The sequence below is a fragment of the Aythya marila genome, assembly GCF_965140915.1.
Source record: "Aythya marila genome assembly, chromosome: 9".
In the NCBI taxonomy this organism is placed as follows: domain Eukaryota; kingdom Metazoa; phylum Chordata; class Aves; order Anseriformes; family Anatidae; genus Aythya; species Aythya marila.
The window spans coordinates 8,204,514-8,227,873 of NC_139050.1; the positions used below are offsets into that span (position 1 = coordinate 8,204,514).

At 42.5% G+C, this 23,360-nt stretch overlaps 1 protein-coding gene across 2 annotated transcripts in view; it reads left to right on the top strand.

The window, feature by feature from the left end:
• The first annotated feature begins 424 nt into the window (after positions 1–424).
• Positions 425–23,360, top strand: part of CAB39 (calcium binding protein 39) — a 40,872-nt gene continuing 17,936 nt past the window's right edge. The window contains exons 1-2 of one of the 2 annotated variants that reach the window (XM_082767428.1): positions 425–682; positions 19,659–19,815. In XM_082767428.1, the coding sequence (XP_082623554.1) occupies positions 19,702–19,815 (114 nt within the window). In that variant the 5' untranslated portion in view covers positions 425–682; positions 19,659–19,701. Of the gene's footprint in view, positions 683–992; positions 1,686–19,658; positions 19,816–23,360 lie in introns of those variants that run through there. The other variant, XM_082767429.1, reaches the window with a different exon arrangement.

The following is a 23,360-nucleotide window of genomic DNA, read 5'->3' on the forward strand; positions in this document are numbered from 1 at the left end:
ATGTTTTTCAGCACCTGAAGGGAGCTTACAGACAAAATGGGGAGTGTTTTTTGTTTGTTTGTTTTGTTTTTTACATGAGCAGATAGTGATAGACGAGGGAACAAGCACAAGGGTTTGTTTGGTTCGCTTTACATGGTGGGAGGAACTTCTCCACGCAGGGCGGTGAGGCGCTGCCCAGGGGAGCTGTGGCTGCCCCATCCCTGGCAGTGCCCACGGCCAGGCTGGATGGGGCTGGGGGCTGCACCCAGGGGCCCTGCACCCCTGCCCCTCCCGGGCCTCTCGGCGCCGTCCCGCCCGCCTCAGGCCGGGCCCGAGCGGGGCGGCGGCCGCGGCCTCGTCCCTCCGCTCCGCCAGGGGGCGGCGGCGGGCGGCGGGCGGGCGGAAGAGAGGCCGCGCTCCGCCGCTGCTGCCGCCGCCGCCGGCTGCTCGCCGCGCTCCGCCGCCGGCCGAGGGACGGGCGCCAGGGACGGGGCCGCTGCGGCGCAGCAGCACCGCGGGCCGGGGGGGGCGGGGGCCGGGCCGCGCCTCTGCCTGCAGCCGCCGGAGGAGCCGGAGCCGGAGCCGGGCGCTCGGGCCGCGCCAGGGGCAGAGGCAGAGGCAGGGGCAGGGGCAGGGGCAGGGGCAGGGGCAGGCCCCGCCGGACACGGACGCTTCGCCGAGGAGGCGCCAGGCCGCGGCCCAGGTACCGGGGCGGGGGGCGGCGGAGCGGGGCGGGGCGGGGCGAGGCGCGGCCGGCGCCGGCTGCCGCGGGGGGCTCGGTGGGGCCGCGGCCTCCCCCGCTGCCTGCGGGGCCCGGCCCGGCCCGGCCCGGCCGCTCGGTGCTCCCAGCGCCGAGGCCTCTTCTGGGAACCCCCGCGCAGGGTCGTGGCCGTGCGGGACCCCCCCGCCGGCCGCTGACGCAGCGCGATCTCTATCTCCAGTGACACAAAATGATAGTAATAAAAAAAAAAGTGTTCCGTGCTTTCTGTCCCCTGCTGCTCTGTGACGTGCTGCTGGTCCTGAAACTAGGAAGCGTTCGGTGTTTCTGGTTTGTTTTCTTAAATATAACGTAATTTTTTTGGGGGAGCGGTCGCGTTAGGTGCGTGTGATGTGTTGTGAAGCTGTGTGCTGCCTGAGGAGAGCCTGGTGAGCCAAAGATTGAACGACGTGACCTGGGCGCCTTCATTCCAGGGAGGCGAGTAACAGTGCTGGGAGAAGCAGTTTAAATGCAGATCAGAAATGACATTTGATTAGCATCGAGATACTGCGGAGCTTTTCTGTGCGTGCGGTTTTTTAACTCACCTATCGCAAGCTGCAAGGCCAGGCCCGGTGTTTTCCTTTCAGTGTGGCAGTGCATCGCCAGGAAACGCGTCTTCGTTTCGGCCCTAGGAGCTCCTGAAACCCTACAGTGACAGAGGAAGTGTCACATCCTGAGCTCGCACCTCTACATCTGCATACTTGTAAAGAGCAGATTTTGGCTCTGTCAGACACTGTGTGACTTTGGTTAATACCTACAACCTGATACCTCGTGGCGTGGCACATGTATTGAGCTGGAGAGAAGAAAAAAGACCAAGAAATACCATGAGAATTACAATAAGCATGGTGCCTGTTCTGGTGTCAGAAGTGACTTTTTTGTTTGCCATGAGCAATGATGACAGCTTACCTGCTTCATAAGACTGGCCTGATGCACCGGGGCACATGTCTTGGTAGGATCCTGTCACTGACTCACAGCTGTAGGAAATTATATTTTATGACCAGCTTCGTGGCTGTCTTGTGACACGAGGGCCTCCTGAGTCAGCCAGGTAGCATGCACTCATCCTGATGGTAGTGCAGTGCAGGTGGAGGTGGCAAGGATTTTCTCCTCTCAGGCCAACCAGGTGCCTTTATGCAGGAGGAGGTTGTGTCTGGAATTTGTGTGTGTGCAGAAACGTGCTTCTGGGTGTTTCTGAATGCTGAGAGTGATTATTTTTCAAGTTGGTTGCGTTCCCTCATGTTGAGTCCCAGCTCTGAAACTTTGATGCCTTCTGTAGGCTTTTAATGCACGGTTACAGAGTGTTGAAAAGCAGTGCTACAAAACACAATTCACGTTTACTGCGGATGTATGTATTTTTACAAATAAGGGAGACTAAGTAAAAGCACCAGTTAAGCAATACCTTGTGACAATATGTCTTGGAGAGATAATTCTGCTCGTTGGGTATTATCAAGCACAGGCAAATGTGTATTCCCAGGGGGGTGCGACAATATTAAGGTAACTCCACCTCTTCGAATTCCTTGATTGCCTTTACGAAACATTTATTCAGGAGGGAATGGCATCTGTTTTGCATTCTATCATGGAAGTTAGCGAGTTGCCTTCTTATTAATTAACCCATGGTAGTCAAATGAGACCTTACTATTGTGCTGCGTGCGCTGCACTTCCTAGTTTTTAAGGCATTTTTATGAATGCTGGAATTACTGCCCAGCGTCCTCACTTCTGCATCAGTTCTGTGTTATTTGAATTTTTGCAGATTTTTTTTTTTTTAATGAGCTTCTTTGCGACCTGAATTTTTGTATTAAGTATTTCTCAAAGCTTTGATAGTACCTTTTATGTACTTAGAGGCTACAGACGTTAGGTAAAATGCTGTCTTGTTTTCTACCGCATGTGGAGTTTTGGAAGGGCACGCTAATGGTTGATGCTAGCTTGAAGCAGGGGGTAGGAAGGAGTCTGGATGACCTTCTGAATTCCCTTTTGGCCCCGCTTTTCTGTAATTCTGACGCTTTATGATACGGTTTAATTACAAGAGCAGCTATTAAAGTGTGATTACCTTTGTCTAATTGGAGGCATCTTGCAGCTTTCTATCAAAAATAAGATTTGAGTCATCTGCTCCTTCCAAATTAATAGTGCCACAACAGTGTGCAGCTCTTTTATGTGGATAATGTGCAAAGCAAAAATAGGAGTTGCAGTTCGAATAGCATATTTTCAAAGTTGTGTAATTGAAACCGTGTACATGTAAAAATTTCTGGTATGGAAATAGTCAGCTGTGTGCACTTTTACCACTTTTTATCTGCAAATTGTAGCCAGGCATTAATTACATTGAACAAAAACCTCTCAGGTTGTTCAGTGATCTCCAGTCTCAGCATTCACTGTACCTGTAGGTTTTTGTAACTGTAGGTAAACCTTGAGCAAGATGAAAAATTCCTGCTGCTGTGAGCGCTTGAGGTTGCGCTGTTGCAGCAGGAGAGCTTTTGAAATGTCACATCGCTAATTTGTTCTCTAGTTTAGGGTGCTTATTAGGGCGAGTTGTTTGGCAGCTCCACGTTCAGTCCCTTCTACCTGAGCCCCCCCGTCCCTGTGTGTCTGTTCGGGCAGCGTTGTGCTTCTCGCCCTGTGAGGTGCGGAGGTGTCGGCCGCAGGGACACAAGTGGCTTCTGCTGGGAGGTGAAACTTTAGGCTGAGATCCCTGCCTCTTCCCCCTCCCCCCCGGTTAAATTAGAAGATGATGATGTCTTGAATTATTTTAACGGACTTGATGTAGGCTTTTAAATGCATGCTTCAGTAGGACTTAAGGCTTAAACCGGTGTCATGTGAGTTTGGTCTTTCTTTAGCCTGAGCAGATTTACATGCTTTCGCTGTTCCACCTCACGGTGAAATGACACGTTCGCTTGTCCCCATTTTAAGTGCTCTTTGTGAAGGGTTGAATTCGGGTTTGAACCAAACTGGAAAGAGGCAAAAAACTGTGTGTCTACAGGAATAACTCTGGTTATTCCTCAGCAGCCCTCACGGCCTGCCTTTCTCAGATAACATTAATTTAGAGAGTAAATTTCTTAGGCTTAAATAAGCAACTGCAATTTGCTTTCTAACTCCTTTGTTTTGGGTATTCTAGCCAACGTTTCACAGTCAGAAGACACTATAAAAACTTCCTGACTGTGGATTTCAAATATGCTAAAAAGAAGCACGTCTGAAGTCCATCCACAAGGGCACAAAATGAGAGGGGACATTACTGAATGTTCTAACTAATCCTTCTCTTTATTACAAATCTACTCCTCCTGGTAAAATACCTAGCTGATTTTTAAAGATCCATTTCCTTTGCAGTTCTTCCCTTGCCTTCAAACGCTTAGAGAATTAATTACTGAAAAGTTAAATATGTCTTTGTAAAGAGAGCTCAAAAAAGGAGAGGTTGGAATTAGTACAGAGCTCCAGTAATACCGAAACTCAGTTTTCTAAGTTCAGAAATATCTTTTGATGAAGTTAGTTGCGAGTTACTGCTTGGACTTATTTTAAAATATTCAGGTATACTTTCAGTATCTCACCTAGAAAAATTAATTGCTTTTAACCTTACCCTGTTGTGTTTATTTTTCCTATCAGTTTATCTTGATACATTATTTCAGTAACAAGACGTAATTCGTTAACTGAAAGTTTGACCGAAACACTGCAAGATTGGGAACATGATGTTAATATAGCTAGGATATGACTTGGCTATATGTTAAATTGAATTAATGACAACTTTTCACAGAATTGAATATGTGCGATTGTAGAAGAATTACCTATATTCGGTTGTTGGAGCGTGTGAAATGTCTTACCTCCTGTGAGGGTAGCTGTAGTAAAACACAGGAGACTGCTGCTGCTTTCGCTATCGCTTTTCTCTTTGCTCCTCTGGTCAGTGGCTCGCCTAGAAAGCCTTATCGTGGTCGGGTACCTTTTTAACAGCTTTGTTCAGAAGTACTCAACTTCCTAGTGTATCTGCTGAGGGATTTGCTTTAAAAGAATCCGTAGGCATTGAAATAGCAGCAGCCTTCTGGGTGGTGCGGTGGGTCTGTGCTGCTCGTGCCTCAGAGCATCCTGCTGCAGGGGAGTCTGACCTCTTGCCCTGGGTAAGCAGCTTGGGGAGCTCTTGCTACAGTGGTAGAAATGAGGCAGAAGTCATTTATGTCATTGTATTTTATTTTGATTACTACACATAAAACATGCACATCACTGCTTTAGTAGGTCATACTTCTAATATATGTCAAAAGATCTTTTTTTGCCTGATGCTTTTTAACAGCTTTTTAAAATTAATTGGTGTAAAACATCACCTGTAGATCAGAACATCAACAGAAAAGCAGAAGAAAGGCTTGTTTGCAGAGAAATATGATTTTAGGAAAGAAAATCTGGGGGCTTTTCTTCTACCTTAGACCTTGGGGATACTGACGTGCAGTGAACATAACGTGGATGAGCGCTGGGAAGCCTCTCCCACACAGTTTATGAATGCATCGTTCCTCTAACCTGTAACACCTGCTAATCGAGTCCTACGTTTCTTCTGAGCAGAGATTGGCACTGATGGAAAAACTTCATGGGGAATTTAAAGAGAGCTGGTAGTGGAGAGCTTAATGCACTTCTCGATAAAGGCTTTGTTCAACACATCACTAGGAAAATGCTGAGAAAGTGAAGTTAATCGCAAAAGTTGACTCTGAAATAACCAGAACATCAATTTCCTTCACTTACGCAGATGTGGTATAAAAAGTTTGTTTTCATTTTTTTTCCCAGCAGGACCAGTTGTTCAGGCAGTGCACAAGGGAATGCGCAGTGAATGGGCATCCTTTGCCCATTGTGACTTGTTCAGTCACGATGTAGTATTTGGTGTTTGCTTTATTGTGTCTTACTAGGACAGTTTTCTGAGGAAAGGAGGACTGAGGTCCCTCTTTTTTGCAGTTTCACGGATACTAATGAAAGCAAATTTCCTCCTGTTCTTCCCAGGGTGGTGATTCTCCCCCCTTTTTCAGGTGATGATGCTTAATCAGGAGCAATTTTCTCCTGCTTTTGGGTACCTGATGTTGAGTGTGTTATCTGGCCCTTGACAGCTGACGCTTTCCAAGCTTCATTTCCAGCAGCTTCCATTCACGGTGTGAGATTCGGTTCCCTAAATGTGGCTGTCTGTCTGGTGGTGTGTTAGGTGCTTTCAGGGGTGTGCCCAAGACAGGCAGGAGGTTTGTGAAGTTCTGGAGGGGCAGCTGGAAACCTCTTGGGCTGTTTTGATGCATTGGCTTTGGCCGTGGTATTAGCTGTTATCTGTTTTGGGCTCCCAGGAGGGGGTGAATACTCGAGCACTGTTAGGCACTGGGGTAGTGTCAGTGTCTTGTCTAATGAGACAGCACTTGAGCTTGACTGAGGGACCTGTTTTTGCTGTCCTCTGCCTTGCTGTGCACTTTCCAACTAAGAATCAAACTAGGAGAAGGTCTATGGAAAAACCTCTTTAGCAGCTAGTCTGTCAGTGCAATGAATGAAGGCTTCTCTTAGGAAAACACGATAGAGGAAAACCGAGATAATTGAGGTAAATAGGGAAACTAAAATCTGGTGGTGTTGGGCTCAGGGACCTGGCTCCCTAAGCACTGGAGCTGCAGCCCCCGTTAAAACAGGACCTGAGCAGCGCTGGGGCTGGTGGGCGAGGGGCAGCGGCCGCGCTCCTTTAGTGCCATCCTGGCAGCGCCCCGTGGTACCTGGGCGAGTGCTGCTCTGGCCGTGGTGATTGAGATTTGTAATCTCTAAGAAAAGCAGCGTATTGACTCATCAGTATTGACTAATATGTTTCCGTTTTACATCCATAATTGAGGTTGAGCAATATTTAAACTCTGCTCGCTCTGTAACAGGGTGGAGCTGGAGTAAACAGTTTTCCTGTTGGAGCCGCGTCCATTCGCAGGGCACTAGGGCAGGGCTCTGGCCGAGCTGCGCCATCTGACCAGTGAGACTCTTACACCACGTGCTGCAGTCGACATCCCTGGAGCCAAGAAAGCCTCTTCATTCCATGAACTTGAAACATTTTCCAAGAAAGGTCACAAAAACTTCACAGTGGTTGTACAGGATGCTACGGTTGGTAGGGTGACAGACCCATGGATGTGCCGAAGTGCTGGATTCTCTGAAAGGTTTTCTCAATTTTCTTTGTTCTTTGTACTTAGCTGAGGGATTGCGTGCTGTTTCGTTCTTCTTTCTACATGGTGGTTGTGTTTATTCCTTCCTGCCTGTGTGTATACATTTTTTATCTAGCTTAAAGGAAAATTAACTCTGTTTGCTGAGCTTTCACTTCTGGGAACCTTCACGTACATACGTGCACGTGTGTCTCTACATAAAAAACCCTAGAGCCACATAAGCATGGATTTATAATGTACCTCCAGCAGAAGATGGTTGATGCTTTTCCCTTGAGACTGACCGTGCAAGGCTTGTTGTGCTTCCCATAGGAACTGCACTGCATTGCTACCATCAAGTGGTAGGAGCAGACTGTGAAGAGCAGTTGTGTGCTCACCCTGGCACTGGCAGTCGCCCCTCCTGTATTTTTGCAGATAGGGAGCTTAATGGTATGAAATTGAGGAAGAAATGTCAAATCTGTGTCTCAGAATTAGCTGCTCTCAAGCACTTCAGCGAGCAAGGAGAAGGCTTGTTGGCCCCAAACACAGAATCTTCAGTCTGTAAATGCATTACTTGTAACTTTCAGAATGCCTTGCAAGCGTTAAACGTCCTTGGTGAGGACAGAGGAAGTTTCTACAACTTGTCACTTCTGTTTATTATGGTACTCTAACTTTGAGTGTTGGGGATTTGTGCCTCCAACATTTATATCAAAACTGAGAAAATCTGACTTTGCGCGAAGTCTGTAGATTAGATAACCAAATGAAACTGCAGTTTGAGAACTTTGTGTTTCGTATTGAATGAGAAAATTAAAGATTATGTTTTAGGAGCTAAAAGGGAAATCGGGATAGCTTGACAAGCAACAAAATGCCCTGTCTTTCATTAAGTTTACTTAAAGTTTTTTGACTTAGTAGTAAAAATAAATAAAAGTAATAGGTATCTGAATTGTACGAAGTCCCCAGTTTTATTTCTGTCTCTCATGGGTAGTTGTTCTGATTCTGAAATTGTTACTGCACGCATCATATTCTTGTCATTTTCAGAAATTTTAAGCATACCATTACAGATTATCTTGCAGAATTTATAACCAATAGTCCATTTTGACTGCAGCCAAACATTAGGTTTTGGTCTTAAGCTAGTGTCCTAAAAGGAAGTCTTAATTTTGGCATTTTCCTAATACAGGAATTACTTTCATTGTTGAAAGCAGAACTAGAGTATAGAAAATGTTTTGGAGAGTGGTTTGTCTCAGCTTCATGATTACAAGCCTTTTAGCATAGAAAATATTTTTTGAGACAATTAAAGCTTTTGAATAACTTGACAGTTTACCAAGGTTGTGAGTTATGGTAGGTGCATTTCTTTTTTTTTTTTATTTCTAGAGGTGCTGATTGTATTACCCGATTTCCTCGCATATGCTTCTAGAGGTGATAATTTCTGCTGGTGTTCAAGTTTCTCTATATACAGTAACCGCGTTAGAGGAAAGTTGGGAGCTCTTATTTTAGTATTGTGAAACAATTTGATAGTTCCTTTTTCCATTCCAGCTTTTCATAGCAGATCAGATAAGGGGAACTGTGTCCCTCAGAGACGCTTCATTTTTTCCAGTGCTAGTTGGCATAATATTAGTTGCTTCTTGTTTCAAGCCCCATTTCTTACCTGCTGTCTCTAGACTGGTAGCTCTCAAAGCATTTTTGTAGGAGAGATGCTGACTCCTGTACAGAAAGTACCAGCTGTTTGCAGCGCTGCTCTTAGTTATGTTTTGTGAACTAATGCCTGGTGAGTAATCGCAGTGGCTCATAATTGCGTTGGCATGGCAAGAGCTTGGACTCTTTTTTTGTGGGCAGTCTAGATCTTTCTCCCTGTTTCCTGTGCTACATAGCACTTAATAACATGGAGTGAGGGGTTAAAGTGAAATTTCCTTCCCTCTGCCCAAAATATTTGCTACGGAAGGACAATACAACGGCAGGGTGTTAAAAATTCTGGTGCTCACCTAATGTTTCCTGAAGGCTGGTGCTGTTGTTACGGCACATAGTTCTCCCAGCGCTAGCATGTATGGTCTTTGCCCTTAAATATATCTCTGTGCTCTGCCTTGCCCAAGAGGAACACACCTGTCTTGGCATTGTAGGTGTGATGTGGTTTAGGTAGCAGAAGTTGAATCCATTTGCGGCTTCACAGAGGTAGGCCAAATGTGTGAACTGGTGGTGGAAACAGCTGATTTGTGGGAACTGCATCAAGGAGACCTCCAGACAGCAGTTTAGGTGTATCATCGTCTTGAAATGACTTTGGTGGAGTTTCTGTATCACTGGGGGCTGGTTCTGTTCTTGGGAGAAAGAAGAGAGTTATACTTGATTCTTTCTTGATTGATTTTTTTTTTTTTTTAATCATGGCACATAATTTAATCATCAATTCAATAATGAGTTCAAAACTTAGTCAAGAAGGGAGATGTTGTTAATGTATATTCTCTTTCCTGAACCCATGACAGTTTTATTCAGGTTAAATTTCAGCCAGCTGCTTTTCCTAAGTTCTTTTCTTGTAAGCACAAGGACATCTCGGTAGCAAGGAGGTGTACATCTGAATGCCACAGATGCGTTCAGGCCTATAACATGTCTTGATTTTTTTGCTGTTTCAAGTGATGCCATGTGAAAACTAATTCTTGATCTTGAGTATTTAGGGAAAAAGAGAGGTTTCTTCTGGCTAGCCTCAGATTTTGCTGATCTTAGCACTGTTCTCCCATCTGTCACATTGTCCTGTATACAGTGCTCTCAGGAAGAAGCAGGGGTTTTCATCTGAGGATAAGCTTGCTGGAAGGTCCGTACGAAAAACTATCTCCGCATCTGCCTTGGGCAAATTGGACACTGGATTTGTGGTGGCACCAGTGCTTGTTAGAAGTGTGAAGGAAAGACCGCTCATTTATAATGTGCTTACACCAGGCAAGTCCTGTTATAACGGTCAGTGTTGTGTTTTTTTAAACTCATATAAGCTGTATCTGTGCTACTAGGGTTTAGCAACACAGCAGTGTCAGTAAACTCTTTGTATTGTCATCAAAACCGTGTCTTGAGTGCCAGGGAAAAAAATAAAGGTTTGACAGAATGCAAGCTTGTCAGATGAATGGTGACCTTATGGAGCAGCTCAGATATTGCCTGTACATCAGCTCCCAACACTAGATAAGAGATGATTGAAGGACAAAATCTACTGAGCAGCTTTTTCTCTTTACCGAATGAGGATGTAATGAACTAGAAGGAAAGGATTCACAAACACGGTGGGGTCGTGATTCTGACTTGTTTATTGATTACCCTCTCCCACTTCGTGACTCAGTGTGTAACTCCCATAGGTTATTTGTCAGGAACTCCCTTGCACAGAGGAGATACGTAATCATTGAATAAAGTGCCAAGTTCTTTCGGTTTTGTGTAGCAGGAGTCAGCTTGGATTCGTGAGAGTTGATCTCAGAATAATTTACTTGTTAATCTTCGTGTCGTGCCAACAAGATCTCTCAATCAAGTTAAAAATGGCAGAAACAAGGAGTCTCCTGTGGTTTCCGAGTCACCTCTTGGGGTTTGACCAATTGACTCGATATTTGTTTGTGGTGCAGCTTGTGGTGCGTGTTCTTACTGGGTTTCTGCCCTACTTATGTCAGGCTAACGCACAAAAGTAAGCCTAGAGACATTAAGCTGCGCTTGACTGCTTGTCATCTCAGCTAGTTTTTAGATGACTATTGGGATTGAGGAGAATTGTATGGTAGTCTAACAAAAATAGCCTTTAATTGTGAACTCCCAGATTCTTGCTTTTGGAAGGGAAGCCCTAACAGGCACGCCATGTCAAAGCAGGGAGGTGTAGCTCGTGTTCAGCCTCGGCCAGTGCCTGGTAGGAATCATTTAGGTAAAATAGACACTCCCCAAAATATCTTCCTAGTTCTTCACTGGGTGGTGTTAGGCTGATCCCGAGCTACGTCTGGATCGTTGTTTAATAGCCCATTAACTTAATGTCTGAAAGTTGTCGTTCCTTAGGTGATCTTGTTCCTGTGTAGGTTATATTTATTAATGATCCTGGTATTCTCCAGATAAATTACACGAAGAGCTGTGATGTGTTGAACTTGGGTGGACTCAGGTTGAGCATTAACATTTTCTAGCAGGCCACGAAACTTGGTCTCCAAAGGAAGTAAGGGAACTGTGGGCAAAATAGTGTTGATTTTCTTAACACTATTTCAAAAAGCAGTACTGTAACTACTTCTTACTGCACCTTACTGCTTGGGCAAATTTGTAATCTGTTCTGAAATTTATTTCCTATCTTTGTTACTTGTACTTCTAATGAATGGTTTTACCGAGTATGATTTTTTTTTTTTTTTTTGAGGGAATATTCTCTAAAGAAAATTGCACCACCCTGAGCAGCCACAGGATGGTTCTTGTAGCTCAGCTGTTTTCGGTTTCTCTTAAAAGGAAAACCTCCGAAAAGTGCACGTACATTTTACCTTCCTATCTTGTAATAATAATTATGTTTGGCGGCTTCTTTCCTTAAGTATTTAACTCATGTTTCAGGTAATCTGTTTTTCTTGTGTCCATTGCAACAGCTTTCTGTTTTAAGAATTAAACCCTGCTATTGTGGTGCTAGTGGGGTTTCTTGTGCTTTGGTTGTGCAGTTTTTGATATAAACTTCATACAATCCTATTAAGTGACTGGAACATGCACACTGTAGACCGTATTGCAACATGTGAAGGCAGAGATTAAACTTGCAGTGTACTTTCTGCCTCCCTTTTTGCTAGTTCTTGCCTCCCAAAATTAATCCTTAAATGCATATAAAAAAAAAAAAAAATCTGGTATGAAAGGCAAACCTCTAGGAAGGAACGAGAGCAATTCAGTGGAACAGAAATAGTTACAATGGAGACTAGCTTTACATTTTTGCTTCCAAGGGTGAGTAGAATGGCATGTACATAATTGCAGCGTTTTTTGTCATGTAACAAATATTCTGGGTTTTGTGATGATGTGGTAAAGGCATCTGAGCCATCAGGGGTTGACTGTAATGCCAGGTTATGAGAAATTTATCTGACCTTCAGCCTCACTAGAAGTGGGCATGACTGTCGTACAGCACTTCTGAAAGCTTGAAGTAAGTTCTTTCTTCTTGAACAGTTTGTTAGAGATACAAGTTACTTTCTGTGGTGGAATTATAAATATATACATATATTTAAGCTTACCGAGGAATGGGTGAGGCATTGTGAGGCTTGTCTGTATACCATATTGCAGTATAGCAGTAAGATTTGCGGGGAAATGAGTGGGTGGGGTGACTCTAAACAGCACACCAGGGAAAGAAGCTGAGTCATAAGATTTCCTTGAATATGGAGAAAGAACTAGGATTTCAGACACTAGGCATTAGTACTAACAAGCTTTTGTGCTTATGCTGGATCTCTGAAGCCCCTTAAGTACAGCAACCTTATGTAAAAACAATTTCTGCTCAGTTTCTGAAAAAGATCTGTAGCAGAGTGATAAAATGCAATGAATGAAGTAATGTACCAGTCTCAAAGTAGAGTGCAGTTTTAGGAGCTAGTAGAGACTAATGATAGCAGCTGCCCTCGTCTTCCCCAGCAGGATGCAGATGTCTACTAGAGAAGTAGGCTCTTGAAGAGGAAGAAGGATCAGTAAAGTAATTGAATGTCAAGAGAGAAGTCTGGTTAATGAAAAGGAATCAGCTGGCATTGGGTGCTAAAGAAACAAGCAGGGCTGTGAACTGCTGGGGACTTAATTTGTTAGAAATTTTCACAAAGGGAGAAGCTGTCTCATATAAACTATTTCCTTTTTAAGTAGACATTTATTTTCCAATTTTCTGTCTTTTCTGAATCTATTGAACTGATCTTTTCTGTTCTCTCAATTGTCCATTCTGTTACAGCAGAGAATTTTGTTTTGTTCAGCATTTTCATTTTTCTCTGAAATAAGTTACCATTCTTAAATAGAAGGTTTTTTCCCCCCATTTTCATCTTTAAATGGGTCAGACCACAAAGAATTCTGTAATGCAGAGTTGTGAAACCACTGTTGAATCAGATTAAAGCTTTTTCATGCTGCAGACCTGATAGAATAAGTTGATAATGAATTTTAAAGAAGATGCTAGTGTTTAATGACATATTCCTCACAAAGTATTAAAACAGATCCAAATTGTTCTAATATTGGAATTGTTCAACAGATCCTGATGTTAGTACATGGCTAAAGCAATCAATGACGATATCGAGTATGTTACTTCATATATGGAAGACAGCTGATACAGTCCTTGTGTCCACATTAAAATGTGGACAAAATAAAATTATCTTGAAAGAAGTGCTGAAAAGAAGTGCAGAAGTATCTAAAGAATAGCAAAAATACCTTAGAGTCATACTATACTCTTAATTTTTGCCAGCTGGTAGTGCCAGTAATTATTATTTACAATCATAGGCATTTTGTTAATGGCATGCTTATGCAAGTAAAGTCATGGTTATACTAAATAGCTTATTCTGAAGCTCTGAAATATTCTGAGGTGTGGCTTATCCTCTTTATCAGTCTCATTTCCTCCATGATATGAAGGTTTTGCATGTGTATTGTATTAATAAGTTATGCTATTTAGATGTGTTTGGGTATAAGACTCTCATGTACCAGTTTGTTTAGCTCATCAAAAAGGGAACTGAGAAATGATCTTGGTGCTGTGCCTAGGCTCTAGAAAATTGCATGATCTAGTGGAAAAACACATATCCAGAACCAGGGTACTGAAAGATGCAGTAGATGACAGCACGCGAGCAATGTGGAAGAATGTTTTAATGATGAATACAAGTACCCAGTTTAAGTCCACACTGAAGGAAACGATGGCTGCTGCCTTTGGTTAACTGCAGTTCTGCATTTAGGGGTGGTGAGGCCTTCCTGGAAGATGTGCTGTAACGAGCAATGAGTTGGCAGTGGGTTTTGGGTGCTCTGGGGAGGCAGCTGGGTGCCGTGCCGTGCCGCAGAGCTGAGCTGGGCAGCTGCCGTTCTTGGCAGTGACGGTACTGATGGAGAGGGCAGCCGGTGACTTCACCACGGCTAAACACCAAGAGGAGCAGTAAAATTCTGTCGTCTTCTGTAGGAGGGCTCAGTAGCTCATATGATGTCTGCTGCTGTCTTTGAAGTACTTGATGTTGTTTTTTTTTCCCAAAGAGTACGGTAGCTTGCATAAAAACTGGTTCTTGGATCAAAGGGGTAGCTGCCAGTCTTCCTTCCATTGCTGTGTGTGTCGTGAGTGAGGCAGTGCTTTTAAAAAATGCATGATTTCTTGAGCTATTTCTGTTTTTATTACTCCAACCAGCCTTCAGAGTGGTGAATTCTAGCTGGAATAACAGTAACACGAGATGAAACCTGATTTACGTTGTTATTGTTTTTAATATTGGCTTACTGATCCTCATGAATCCAAGAGGCATTCAGCAGAAGAATGGGTTCTTAAGATAAATCACTTCTCTCGGGACACACACTCTTGCTACACTAAATTGTTAGTATGAACATACCTCTCCTTAGTAAGATGCAGCAAGTTTTGTCAGGAAGAGATAAATTTTGGATCTTGGGTGCATGTTAACTGGATGTTGGGTGTATGCTTTCACTGGGCTTTATTTTTTTTAATGTGTGCAATTGTAACAGAAAGTGGCTGAAGGTTTTTTTTTTTTCCTCCCCCTCCTCCCTCATTAGGAGCTTAATAAAAGCAGTCACCATAAACTCCTCTCAAAGCAACAGGATCTAGCTAAAGGCTTAATATGGTGCAATTTATTTTAAGGGAAGCAAGAGAAATACCACATTAAACTGTGAGGCCTACAATAGAACAAGAAATTGAGATGATTGTACCTGGCTGTTTCATTAAACTGGGAATGAGACTTTTTTGTGCACCGTTCAAATACCATTTTGCATGGGCTGAAGAGCCAAGCAGACAAACTGCCTTTCAGGGTGCATTAAACACAGCACAGCCGGCTGGTCAGCAGAGGTGACTTTGCTGCTATATTTAGGATTGGTGCGGCCTCACCGTGAATCTCATGGGCAGTTCTGGGCTCCACAAAATCAAAAGGGTGTCAAGGCTCTTGAGAGCACCCAGAGGAGGGCAGCAGAGCTGGCAGGAGGGCAGGGGGACACGTCCTGTGAGGAGAGGCCGAGGGGTGGCCTCACTGCTCCCTCAGCTCCCTGAGGAGGGGAGGCAGAGGCAGGCCCAGAGGATGGCCCAAACTGCCCCGGGGAGGCTGGGCTGGACACAGGGAAATCCCTTCACCATGAGGGTGACCAGACACCGGGACAGGACAGGCTTCCCAGAGAGGTGCTTGGTGCCCCGGGCCTGTCGGTGTTGGAGAGGCGCTGGGATGGTGCCGCACTGACAGGCGTCAGCTTCTGGGGAGCCCTGCGGTGGTCAGGCAGGTGGCTGGAGGACAGGAGGGCCCCTTCCAACCAAACCGTTCTAGTCTAAAAGCAGACTTTTATTCTGCTGAGCTGGAATAGTGTGAATATTTCAGTTCATTTGATGCTTTATTTATGCATTATACTTCCATGAGGGGGGAAAATATATAACTTCTTCATGATGTGACAATTCATGGTATGCGATAAGCGGAAGGGCTGAGTTTGCTTTTGTTTCCCAGCTTGTACTGCCAGTGTTCCTTCAGCTTCGTTACAGCTGTAGAAGCCTGCATCACTGAGACCTCAGTGCCTGTTACTCTGTCTGTGAGTAACTTTCCTCACGTCACTGCAGTCATCAGTATTACTCCGCTGTTTCTTGTACCGGGACATTGCTTGAAAACAGTCATGCAGGCATCTTACAATATGCTTTATTTAAAAGCAAAATCAAACCTTTCTGCTGTGAAGTAACCATGATTTATACCATAATGCTTATTTGTACCATTATATAGGCAGCACATTTCCTCACTGTTCAAAATAAAGATTACAATGGAGAGAGAACATACTCCAGGCTACTGGTTCTATTTTTAGAGAATTAAAATATAAAACAAGAGAGAAATTTGTGTATTTTGCTCTCATATCTGCTGTTGCAGCAATTTTAGGAACATGGTTGTTGGCACAGAGAAACAAACGCTTTTAAGTGTTATCTGTTTAGTTATATGGAACATATTAAATTGGATTTTAATTGGTTATGTGGTCAATGCAGGCAATAAAAACATAAAAAGCCTTATATATAAAGCAAACTGTGTGGATACTGATGCGTAGTGTGGCTGGAAATCATATACTCCGTGAAACAGTGGGACTACTATTGTGTTATCACAAAAGCCCAAATGTCCCAGTGTGACTGAGCGTGTGTCAGGTGCTCTGTGTCAGTTGTACTTAAATCGCTGGATGTTTGGCTGCCTGCCGTATTTTTGTTTGACAGCCCATTGGGATTTATAAAGTCATGTAAGATTTCTAAATTTGACCGTGACACCAGTACTTTGAGGACTCTAAATATCGTTAGGTTTGACATGCTTGAATATTGGTGAAATAAAATACATGCCTAAGAGATCCTGAGATTTGTGTAATATTGTCCAGGATTTCTTTTAACAAACAAATAAAAGTAGTGAGATTTCCCAGAAGGTAAGATGAAGCAAAGAAGCCCAGCAGAGCCCAGAGCCATCCATGTGCTCGTCTCGGTTTAACTCTTCAGGAGTCCTGTGGTTGCTTTTGAAAGCTACAATTAAAATTTTGCAATGAATTTGCAAGGAAACCAGATGCTAGTAATAAGAAACGATTATCATTTGACGTGATGTAAGCTATGTTCTTCAAATATTTACAGAAAATGTCATTTGGTGGTGTTTCCTTTTTTTCACTTTGCAGATGTGGCTCTTTGCAGTTCTTTCCGATCTCACACAGATGTTGTCATTGTCTATTGTTTGCCGAGCGCTTGTTGGTGTAGTTTGACTGGGCTAAAAAGGGAACCGTTTGTGTATGTTCTCATCGCTGCGTTAAGGGCGTCTCTGCGGGACGAAGGACTGTCCCTGCTCTTTCTGGCAGGATGTGGCACAGGTTCTTCAGTGCTACATTTTTGCTTCAGGGTTGGTAGGACCTTCAGTCCTGGGGCCTCAAATGATGTTCGTGACAGTGCCGCTGCATTCCCTCCAGCAGTGAAAGTGAAATAGCAGAAATGATATATTTATTCTGTTTTCTGTAATAAAACGTCTTGAAGCAAAATGCCACCTTCGGTAATCAAGCATGTGGATTGCCTTTGTACTGCGGCTGGCAGTTTGTTCCTGATTTTCTAAATTGCCTGTAAGAAATTCATATAGAAACTTATGCAACTTTTTTCACAAATCAGGTATAAATATATGTTAATGGATTGTTATTAATTAATTGTCTTCTAATAATGATTGTACTTGTAGATAAAGTTGTTTATGACTTGTGTATACATACATGTGTGTATGATTTATGCAAACCCATAATATTTAGTAAGTCAGTGCTAGACAATTGTTAATTTAAAGAAGCTGCTGAGGCTGCTTTAGGTGTTGAAGCACTATCTGGAGGAAAGCCTAGTTCGGCAAGCCAAGATAGTGAGCAGAGCTTAAGAACAATTATTTGTTGCAATTCTTTATATCTTATGTTATGCATGTGGTTGTTTAGGTTAGAAGTAACTTAGATGTGACCAAGAAATGAGTGTAGAGAAACGTTTCCTTGTCTGATACTTATTCTGTTTCTGTATTATAATAATACCGTAACTTTTTTTTCTGTATTTTTATTCTCTCAAAAGTCTTAATTTCTACTCGATTTTATTCTGTTCTAACGTGTAATCCAGGGGGGTTAGAACGTGTGGTTTTCTGAGCAAATCCTGCCATGTTATGTGGGCATAACCATCTTTTGGAATGGATGTACACGGTAGTTGTTAAGTCCTGTTATTATCAGAGGTGATAGGCCTGAAAGAATCCAGCTTTGTTTTCAGGGCTCATCTTGTCTGGGCAGGGATGGAAATCAAAGGGATGGATAACGGGAACATTTCAGATGTTTCTGGGATGCTAGAGTTATGTCATCTATGTTGTGGGGAAGTTGTGCTTCCCTCCTATCTCTTTACAGGAAAGAAAAATATCGTAGTATGTGAAAATACCATAATTTCCATTAAAGGTTGTTTAAAATGGCATTGCATTTTCATAAAATAGTAATAAGTAGTGCTTTTCTTAGGGTAGGTTTCTCTTCCATTCACATGTGACAAAGCTGAGGCATAAAATTCTTATGTCTGAGGATTGACCCGTGGTTGTTTCTTTATCCCTTAGGGAATCAGTCCTGTGTTTGTAACTTCAGTTTTACGACCTCTTCTTAGTGTGGATTAGTGCAGAGAGACTATTACATGTGGGCAGTTACACTGCAAAATAGAAACAACCAAGTTTTTGTGGCCTCTTAAAAAATGGGAATAGCTGATGGATGGGTCTTGTTGCTGCTTCATGCTGTTATTTCTTCCTTTTATCTGAAAGTAATCTGATGTAAAAACTGCCTAACATGCTTTTCATCAGGTGCGGTAGGTCAGCTGGAGACATGAAACAGTGAGGTGTTCATCTCTGTAGCTGGTTACCTGAAACGTGCTTATGGACACTTTCCAGGCTAAAGATCTGGTTGCTTCTGTTCATCTTTTTATTGTTGTCCTTGGAGCAGCCCAAATTATTAAAGAATCAAAATAACTCAAAAATAGCATAAAATCAATATTTTTTTACTCTTGCGTAACATAATTGAATAAGACCAAGTTTATTGACGCTCAAGTGCTTGGTGTTAGATAACATATCCTAGTTGTGGTCGACTTGTTGCTAACATTACTGGTGTTGTGTGAGTGTAAAATTACCAGTTTTCAGGGTAATAGCCCTTCTTTGTAACGACACTGTAATCTGTGCTCTGTCAGCTTCTTCTGTCCTGTGTCTAGCAGAAGTAGCGCTGTCACCATTTTTTAGGGAGGATTTCCTGTTCTATACCTAGATAAAAGTGCTAGATGTGTTTTATGGAATTCACTTGTAAGAATTTTTTATTGTTGTTAAAATGGGGGCATATGTAACAAAATAATAACAAAAGCTTTTGTATACTCATTTATGCCAGTAATACCTGTCTATTTTGTACACAGAAGTGAATGGTTATATGTATGTAAATATACAGAGGGATAAAGGTACTTGGTTTCAGGAGCCAAGTATTTCAGGGAAGAAACAATGCTCCCATAAGACAAATTTAATTTCTTTGAAACAATGGGCCAGGTATTGGGTTTAATGTTTGCAAGTACCTTATTACTGGTGTCAAAGTTGGTTTCCCATGAAATGAGTCGGGGGCGGGGGGAGACTGTGTTTCAGTATGAAGTTACAGCAGTATTGGTACAAGAAAGGCAGGACATAGCAATTGCTATGATGTAGGCAATAAGCTGCTGTCTGCAGGCTCAGCTGTGTCATGCTTCTAGCTCCTGTGCAGAGCAGCAGGCTTTGCTGTCCACTTTGCATTTGTTATGGAGTGACTGTAGTAAAAGCATGTACCTGGACAGTCACTGCAGAGCAGCTGAGGCACAATGACTTGTGGCAAAGACCTAATATAAAATAAGTATTTTTCTTGACAACATTAATTGGGGTAATTTATCCATGTTAGTCTTCCCCATATGCGACATTCATACAGTATGTGCCTGTGGTTGCAATTGATGTTCTCTTTAATTTCTTCTTGAAACATAAGAGAGTGATCTTAATGTGAGTTCTTAGATGCAGTATTTTGTGTTTTAAAAGAATTAGAAACACAGGTAGCATTTAAGTTTGTGATGGCTGGAATGGTTATTTATTTTGTATTTATTTTATTTATAATGGTTATTCCACGTACGAATGCCTTTGCTGTACTCTATCTTCATGTGTTGTTATGCTTCTGGTTTTGACGTATTTGTTCTTTTCCTCCTTTTCCAGGTGAAGCAGGAGCCCTAGAAGGAAGACCTTGTGGCTCGCAACCATGCCATTCCCTTTTGGCAAGTCGCACAAGTCTCCTGCAGACATAGTGAAGAACCTGAAGGAAAGTATGGCAGTTCTAGAAAAGCAAGATATCTCTGACAAAAAGGCAGAGAAGGTACGGTTGGGACTTCTCTTTTTTCCCATTCAGATACTGTTTAAAAACTGAAATGTGTAGCTGTTTACGCTGAGCCAATTAGGAATTATTTTTTATGCCACTCTGATAAAGGATAGGTTATTACATACCTTTTGAAATGGTGTGTTTCATGTTGTTCGGCTTTGCATTTTAATACCACTGGCAGATGATGTGATAATTAAAATAATTTGCCGATGGTCACAGAGCAGAGTGGCTCTGTTATTGAAACCAAGGAGCTTTGCATCTCCGTAGCTATCAGAGCATGTACTCTCACCCTCTCTTGCCTTTTCATCAGTCCACAGGAAGATGGTATGGTGTAAAGTTCCTGTGCTGCTGCAGTCCCATTTGGATGGGATGGTTTGCTTGTTCAGAATCTGTACCTGTCTTTCAGGATCTGTGCCTTGCAACAGTCATTTACTTCTCAACTGGTAGTCTTGATAGCTTCACTAAAAATTACCCTCAGATTCAGACTGTGTGCAGCAGCAACCTACCTATTGACTTGTCTGACAGGGTCATTTACTGTTTAGATGAATTTTTTCCCGATAAACTCAGCAGCAGAGCATAGATGTTAACACTTGCAAAAAAACACCCTCAAACCAAACCAAAACAAGAAAATGAAACACTCCCTGTCTCCCAAGGCCCCCCGGTTTTGAAGCAGGCTATGATACCCTCTTCAGATCTTCTCCCAGGATTATTTAACTGTTTTGTGCCAGTCTTGGCATCCTTAAAGAGTCAAGCGTAGGAATTAGTCACAATCTTTTCTGTGCTCACCAGTCTTCTAAGCACAGTGTGGCCAGCCTCACTACATCCAGTTTCAGCCAGGTTTGGCACTTCTGTTTTAAAGTGTAGCAGAATCTGGGTCTTAACTGAATCACTGGCTTTACCTTGATGCTCTCTGGGACCAGCATTCTCTACTGCAGTGTCAGGATGTGTTATGTTCCAGGTCTCTTGCAGTGTGCCATACTATTTTTTTCCTCAGTGCTTTTTCTGTCTTGCCTAGGACTAGGGCTGTGTGGTCCTGTGCAGAGTGCATGCTCTTGTCTCATTGCGATTTTTATCCTGGTTCATGACAGAGTGTTAGCATAAAAGCTGGGAGGATTTTCATTTGCTGCTTCTTTTCCTTCTTTCTCCCTTAACTGACTCCATAGGTGCATTCTGAAGAGTCTGAGATGAGACTTGGCACTGCTTCCTTCATATCAACCTCATTATTAATTCCTGGAGATGTGGCTTAGTGTTGAAATCTGTGCTCTTTTGTCATCTTTTTCTTTTTGCATAGACCTCTAATAGGGAACAGGCCAACTTCATTCCATTGTGCATAGCTGTGTGCGGCATCGCATTCCTTGTTCTTGATGCTGTAACTACAGATTATTACGTACAATTTGCTTCTTGCTGGCCTTTAATCCCACACCTACATCTTCTTTAAAGACCTCATTTATGGGTCTGCTTTGACAAGAAGTAATGTACCAAGCCTGCAGAGTTGCATCCTGTGTCATATAGGAGACAATACATCCTGCTTGAAGGAGAAAAGGCCGGTCGTGTTCACTTGGTTAAATGTGAGGCGGGTTAAATACTGACATTCATGATACTGAGCTGGGTGGTGCTGGCCTCTGTCATCCTCATTGTTCACAAAGAGGACCAGCAGATGAATCTGAACTTTCACAACTCCTGTCCCCATGTGTCCATGCACAGGTTCTTCAGGAAATAATTGGTTCATTGGCAAGCCAAGACCTCTGTGAAGGTGACTGTGGTTGTAGCAGTTTCTCTCAGGTTCTCAGTTTGGTTAAAAAGAAAGAGATCTTCAATATCCTACAGGCCAGTCGTCATTTCTTTGAAGGTCCAGCTGTGATTAAATACGATGAATTCATGCCCTTTTCCTGTCCAGTCTATTAGTTTGTTCCAGGGTGTGCTTTTGTAGCCTGTCAGATAACAACAGAACTGTCAAGCCCAAGTAGCATGGTTTGTATTCAGCGTTGATTACTTTTTGTATTAAGGAGACACCCTTTTGGGTGTTACTTTTTTTGTGTATGCTATTTGTCCTACTCTATTTCTTAAAGCAAAGTACACAGTTACATATTTTCTTTACTATTGAACATATGGTATTTGAAATGTGTAAATTAAGCTTAAAGTAACTTCAGCACATGTTGAAGCAAACTAAATATTTCAAATATTAATCATTGTTTTAAGTATTTCTTCTACAAAATTAAATTCGTTGTAAATGGCCTTTTGTTTTATACAGTATGTCTGGCTGAGGTTCCAAAGACAAACCAGTACTTTTCTACTGCAGTATGGCAGTGCTTTGTTTTCATATGTGTAGTTCAGAGTAGGTCTTACCAAGCAGTAGCAGCACAATGCTGTTAGGAAGGTATTTAGTCTTCCACTGTGCTTCTCATCAGTTTCCAAGCATGCTTGGAAATACAGAATTTGAAAAAGAGTTAAATGAATGATTTTCTTTAAAAGTTAAAGTAGTAATTAATTATCATTGCATGGATTCTTTGCTCAGATTCTTTGCAGCAAAAGATGTGAAACAACAGTAGTGGTCATGGTGCATTTTGTTCAGTTATGAAAAATTCTTCTCTGTAATACTGCACAATTTATTCTATGAACAAAAACCTGAAGCTTGAGAAGTGAATTCTAGTTGCATGTTACTTTTTTTTTTAACTGTGCAAATATGGGAGAAAATGTAAACAGGTAATTCTCCAGGTCATTTTGAAACATTGCTTAGGCTTGCAGTACATACTTAGGAAATGAGATCTGAAGTGCCTGTAGAAGCTGGACTGTGTCTCCCCGCCGCCAATCTGCCTTCAGTACCACGACTCTGGGTGTGCTGAATGCAGCCTGTTGCTTAGGGTAGAGGCAATAGCTTACTCTCGTATTATTTTTGAAGAGTAATTTCGGAAACTTGAAATGAGAAGTGCTTTATAACTGAAAAAGTGTTCATTACATACACTGTTAGTTTTCCTTTCAGTGATTTTTTTTTTCTTTCAGAAAGAGGAGGAGGAAGGGAAAGTCCCTTCAGATAAATGGGACCTACCTCTGAGCTAGCACATTAGTTAGTATTTCATTCTCATCTCTTCCTCCTCTTTGACTTACCTCAGCATTTATTTTTATACTACCGGTTCATTTAGTTTGTAGCACAAATTTACTGTCGTGAAGGTAAATATTTACTCATGTAATAGACTTGTTCTTCCCTACCCTCTGACCTTGGGTTAACCTGCTCATAACAGCTCCGGTTTGGGCTTCCTGATAATTGGCTCAGACACGTTGTTAACCTGTGCAGGTTCCCTATTGCCAAAAAAAAAAAAAAAAAAAAAAAAAAACACCATAGATCTTAGGCAAATTGGATGTCTCCCCCTCCCTTTAAACAGTTCAGTACTGTGGACTGTATGCTACATGGCATGGGAAAATGCAATATGCTATCTGATTTGATTCAGGTTTCAGTGCAGTATTATGACATGGTCCCACAGACATACATCAAGTTTCATTCAGTGAGTTAACAGGGAAATTTACAAAGCAGTGAAATTCTAAGT